This window comes from Lithobates pipiens, unplaced genomic scaffold (assembly GCF_037356315.1).
Source record: "Lithobates pipiens isolate NorthernLeopardFrog02 unplaced genomic scaffold, aLitPip1_a1.2 Scaffold_22, whole genome shotgun sequence".
In the NCBI taxonomy this organism is placed as follows: domain Eukaryota; kingdom Metazoa; phylum Chordata; class Amphibia; order Anura; family Ranidae; genus Lithobates; species Lithobates pipiens.
Genome location: NW_027507784.1, coordinates 7,368,888 through 7,375,171, shown reverse-complemented (window position 1 = coordinate 7,375,171; position 6,284 = coordinate 7,368,888). Strand labels below are relative to the sequence as shown.

The 6,284-nt window shown below is 38.7% G+C and overlaps 1 protein-coding gene across 1 annotated transcript; it reads left to right on the top strand.

Annotated features, from left to right (window-relative positions):
* The first annotated feature begins 533 nt into the window (after positions 1-533).
* On the top strand, positions 534-1,649 carry LOC143925317 (olfactory receptor 5AR1-like). Its single transcript, XM_077449897.1, has one exon. It carries the CDS (start codon positions 717-719, stop codon positions 1,647-1,649), a length of 933 nt encoding a protein of 310 aa, XP_077306023.1. The 5' UTR covers positions 534-716.
* Positions 1,650-6,284: the final 4,635 nt, after the last annotated feature.

The window sequence follows — 6,284 nt, the reverse complement described above, 5'->3', positions numbered from 1 at the left end:
CCCAGTTGCGGTCGCGACTGCTGCACCCCCTATAGTAATGCCCCTGATGCCTGCATAGTGTGTGATGGCTTCTTAAAATTTTAACCAGAGAAAAACGAGAGAGGGTGACGATGCCGGACAACAAATGGAAGACAGCCAAGGACCAATGATCATTATGGATCACCAGGGGTTATTGTAATGATAGATTGAAGGTTTAGATCTTCTGTCAGGTTTTTATTGCTGTCTTTGTTGCAGCTGGGGAGATTCACCTTCTCATTTTATCGTGGTGACCATTGTCCGCGGGTCTGAAAGTGATGAGCGATTCAACATTTTGAGCTGTCCCAAGAACAGGATCAGAGAGGAAATCTTCCAAAGGGGACACCTTTCCGAAAAGGAGATTTTCCTCACTACCTCCTGTCGTGCCTACAGGACATAAAGCTAAAGCTGATTTTTCCCCCCCCGTGTGACATAAATGACTTAACTTTTGCTGATAGAATTTCTCTTTTCATTATTTTAGATTGCCACAAATCAAGTCTTCCTTTAAGTCACAGAATAAAGTGAATTGTATTGCATCTGCAGGTTTTTCTTAAACAAGAAGAAAATCAAAAAAAAAAAAAAAATCAAAATTAAAGTTGTATTTCTGTCGTGTTTTTCATGTTCGACAGCTGAAACATATATAAGATTAACTTTTTTTCCTACTTAAAATAAATAAGTAAAATATTGGTAAATATATTGGAATGGGAAATCAGACAATTTTGAAGGAATTCCTCCTCGCTGGACTCTCTGACCTTCCTCATCTCCAGCTTCCTTTTTTTCTCTTCTTTCTTCTCATCTACCTTCTGACATTAATCTGGAATTTTCTGATTATTGTCGTCATAGTCACCGACTCTCACCTCCATATTCCTATGTATTTCTTCCTTGGGAACCTGGCCGGTTTGGACCTCAGTTATTCCTCATTGACTGTCCCACGAATGTTATTTGATCTTCACACCAAGACAAAGACAATTTCCATACAGGCTTGTTTAACCCAAGTCTTCTTCTTTATTTATTTTGCCGGTTGTGATATTTTTCTGTTGGCTGTCATGTCCTATGACCGATATACCGCCATTTGTCAGCCATTACATTACACACAGGTCATGAGTTGGCAAGTCTGTGTACAGTTGGTGTCCATTGTGTGGTGTCTCAGCTTTACCCATTCCTTAGTTCACACACTTCATGCCTTTAATTTAACATTTTGTGGATCAGATATTATAGAAAGCTTCTTCTGTGACCTTCCCCTATTGTTTCGGATCTCCTGCAGTGACACCTTCATCAATATTCTGCTCGTTTTTCTTTTGGTTGGCTTCCTTTCAGCTGGGACTATAACACTGACCTTTCTGCCCTATGTCTATATAATCAAAACTGTTCTTAATATACAATCTAAGGGAAATAGAAGGAAAGTTTTCTCTACTTGTACCTCTCACCTGACAGTGGTGTTTATGTATTATGGCTCCATTATGTTAAACTATTTTGGACCAAGTACTCATCATCATTTTTCGGGTGACAAAGTTGTGTCCGTCTTTTACACAGTGATCCTTCCTGTCCTCAATCCTCTCATTTACAGTCTGAGGAACCAGGATTTCAAAACAGCATTTCAAAGGGTTTTCAGGAAGAAATCTCTGCCGAAATAGAGGTAGAGAATGATGGAAACTTACTTTTTTGATCCATTGGACGGCGTTTTTTTTCTAATGTGCATCTCTAATAAGAAATCTTTTTGTTTCGATAGAATAAGGATTTGTTTGAACCCCCTATTTAGGTTTTGTTTTTTTTTGCTGTGTCTTTTTGGAAAGATTTTCCTACATTTCTTGTCTCAAAAGCACAACAAGATATGAGTGAAAATCTCTCCAAGGAGATCAGAGATCCTCTGTTAGCCCTTGTACACACGGTCGGACAACCAAATCCGTTGGATTTTGTCCGACGGATTCTGTCCGAAACTGCATACACACGGTCGGACAAAGTTGTTGGAAAATCCGATTGTACATAACGTGATGACGTTATTTCGTTACGACGGGACTACGTTCAGGCTAGTAGGCGATAGCTTTGTTCTAGGAGTTTGATCTGAGCATGCGTGGCACTTTGTCCGTCGGAGTAGGCTACACATGATCGTAGTTTGTCCGATCGGAGCATTTTGTCGGAAAATTTTTACGGACAAGTTGGAAAACTTGGTCCGTCAGATATTCCGATGGAAACAGTCCGATGGAGACCACACACAGTCGGAATATCTGACAAAACGATCCGATAGGACACATTCTTTCGGAATCTCTGACCGTGTGTACAAGGGTTTAGACAGTTGTCCCTGGGACAGGTATCTCCATGGGAAGATTTCTTTCACCTCCAGTTCCTGTGAAAATGTTTACCAGGACTAATAGAGAGTGTGAATCTATGGACACAGATGGCAATAAAATCCTAACCAAAAATGCTGATTTCAAGTGAGATTCTATCAAATGTGTATTCTAAAACAAGCCATAGATTATACAATTGGAAGGAAAGAAAATACAAGTGGAAGGAAAGAAAATCACTCAATTCCACACGGTTAGTGTCGATGGAGAATCCTTTCTGCAAAACATATCAGAGGCTCACTGGTTTTGCACAGCGTGGTCCTGGAGCCACATGGAGCCACCAGCTACTCTTCGAACTTCTGGCCTATTTGGATGGTGGACTTCCTTAATGGATTCATTTCACTTTGTTCATGGGATTGTAAAATAATGGCATGTGGATTTTACTGAGTATGGTGATATATGGCATGTATATTTGAGACTATTGTAACTATGAATTGCATCACATGGTAATACTGTGTAACCTAACGCTATATCTATTATAGAAGGCGCTTATTTTTATATATCAATTTAAATCTGCATGGTATAAATATCAACATCCAACCTTCATTGAAAAGGCAGCTTCTGGGTGTTCTCCTTTACTTATATAAATTGCAGACAACACAATCTTCATCTATGTCCACATAAGCTGTTTGCTAATGTCATCATTAAAATAGAGGACATGCTTTGGGGTAACACCACCATTTTCAACTTTGGAAGGGTTCTGGTTGCTTAATTGATATTACCTGTGCAATCTTATTCTCTTATACAAGTTGCAAATCCCAGAGTGGAGGAATTCTTATAGACAATGTTCATATCTGCCACAAATATACATTAAAGCTGCAAAAAGGTGTCTTGTTTGTGATATGTAATAAGAGAATTGCCGGATATCACAGTTAGCCAATATACCAAACATCCATTTTCATCTGACCATAGACATGTGCAAAAGGAAAAAATTTGTTTAGTTTTGTTTCGTTTTAATTCGTTAATTCATTAATTTCGTTTAGTTATATTCATTAACTTCCTTAAATTCGTTTTCGGATTTTGTTTAGTTTTCTACCGAATTCGAAAAATCGGCCACATTCGAAAATATTTCAACGAAATTCGAAAATATTTCTATCGGATTCGAAATGATTTCAACATGATTCGACATTATTTCAACCACATTCGAAAATATTTTGTGACCTGAATTTAGGGCCATGTATCTCGGGGTCACTTGGTGCTAGAAACTCCAAATTTAGATATGCTGTAGTGCTAGTACTATTGTGTTTGCATACCAAATTTGGGGTTTCTAGCTATAAGTGATCCCGAGATATGTGGCCCCAAAATCGGGTCGCAAAATGTAAATGTAAAATGAAAATATTTTGTGACCTGAATTTAGGGCCATGTATCTCGGGGTCACTTATAGCTAGAAACCCCAAATTTGGTATGCAAACACAATAATACTATCTCTACAACATATCCAAATTTGAAGTGTCTAGCACCAAGTGACCCCGAGATACACGGCCCTAAATTCGGGTCACAAAATATTTTCGAATGCGGTTGAAATAATGTTGAATCATGTTGAAATCATTTCGAATGCGGTTGAAATAATTTTCGAATCATGTCGAATTCATTCGAATTCATTCGTTATATTTCTTTCGTATTCGTTGTAATTTGTTATTTTTTTATACGGACATTCGGATGCATCCGAATGTACGAAAGATGCAAAATTCGGCCGAATTTTGATTCGTTACGAAACTAATTGCACAAGCCTATCTGACCATGGATTAGCCATTGGGATGGATACATCTTTATTAAATGTTAGGGATGAGCCGAACATCCCCCCCGGTTCGGTTCACTCCAGATCCTGCGAACAGACAGAAATTTTGCGCAAACTTTAGAACCCCATTAAAGTCTATGGGACTCGAATGTTCAAAATCAAAAGTGCTAATTTTAAAGGCTAATATGCAAGTTATTGTCCTAAAAAGGGTTTGGGGACCTGGCTCCTGCCCCACGGGACATGTATCAATGCAAAAAAAGTTTTAAAAATTACCGTTTTTTTTTTTCGGGAGCACCGAATTTAATGATGCTTAAAGTAAAAAAAAAAAGTGAAATATTCCTATAAATATGGTACCTGGGGGGAGTCTATAGTCTGCCTGTGAAGTGGCACGTGTCTCCCGTGTTTAGAACAGTCCCTGCACAAAATGACATTTCTAATGGAAAAAAAGTCATTTAAAACTGCTTGCAGTTTTAATGTAATGTCTGGTTCTGGCAATATGGATGACAAAAATGGCATGGGTAGCCCCCCTGCCCATTACCAGCCCCTTTGGGTCTTGTACGGATATTAAGGGGAACCCCGTACCCATATTAAAAAAAGGAAATGCGTGTGGCCCCCAGGCCCTATATACTCAGAACAGCAGTATACAGGCGGTGCAAACAAGACAGGGACTGTGTAGGTTTCTTGTTAAGTAGAATCTGTTTGTAATTTTGAACTGGTACATTTTTAAAGTGTAGCTCCAGTCAAAAAATCTATTTTTAAGATTTTTTGGAAAACATAGGGAAGGGTTATCACCCCTGTAACATTTTTTTTCCATCTCTGCACCTCTTCAGAAGATTTCACCTCACTTTCCGTCCCAATGACCAATGTTTTTTGAAAATTTGTTTTTTTTTACTAAAACAAGGATTGGGATAAAGTGGAGAGGAGACACGTTTTTCCCATATCATCTCTTAAAGGAGAGAATTTCTAGTATATCATAAAACACTTCATAGATTCTACTTACTGCCATACAAGCTTTCCAAAATATACCCTACCACCTCATGGGCTTGTTGGGGCCAATGCAGCTCAATTGGAGCCCTCAGCCACATATTGTGGTTTTGCCCAACTCTGACATCTTACTGAAACCAAATCTTTGAACTGATCTCTGAATTTACCCCTCCAACCATCCTCCCGAATGTTAACTTAGCTATTTTACACCTAAAGCCCCATACACACTATCAGATTTTCTGCTGATTTTTGTCTTCGGATTTACCAAAACCATGTAGTGAAGGGCTGGCCTGAGGCCATACAAATTGAAACTTCTAAGGTTTGACCTCATATTATATGGTTTTGGTAAATCTGAAGGAAAATATCTGCAGAAAATCTGATAGTGTGTATGGGGCTTAAGGGTCTTAGGGTCCTAAGAATCTCAGAGCCCTTGTTATTAAAATCCCTTTGTCAGCCAAATTAAACATTACAAGAAACTTGAAACTCCTAACTAGGGATGAGCCAAACACCCCCCAGTTCGGTTCGCACCAGAACTTTCGAACAGACCGAAAATTTGTGCGAACTTTAGAACCCCATTGAAGTCTATGGGACTCGAACGTTCGAAATAAAAAGTGCTCATTTTAATGGCTAATATGCAAGATATTGTCCTAAAAAAGGTTTGAGGACCGTTTTTTAAAAACGGACGTTTTTTCGGGAGCACTGATTTTAATGACGATTAAAGTGAAAAAAAAGTGAAATATTCCTTTAAATATCGTGCCGGGGGGAAGAGTGTCTATAATAGGCCTGTGAAGTGCCATGTGTTTCCTGTGTTTAGAACAGTCCCTGCACAAAATGACATTTAACCGAAAAAAGTAATTTAAAACTGCTTGCGGTTTTAATGTAATGTCTGGTTCCGGCAATATGGATGAAAATAATTGAGAAAAATGGCATGGGTAGCCCCCCTGCCCATTACCAGCCCCTGTCTTGGGTCTTGTACGGATATTAAGAGGAACCCCATACCCATATTAAAAAAAAGGAAAGGCATGGGGCCCCCAGGCCCTATATACTCAGAACAGGAGTATACAGGCGGTGCAAACAAGACAGGGACTGTGTAGGTTTGTTGTGTTAAGTAGAATCTGTTTTTAATTTTGAACTGGTACATTTTTAAAGTGTAGCTTCAGTCAAAAAAAAATCTATTTTTAAGCTTTTTGGAAAACATAAGGAAG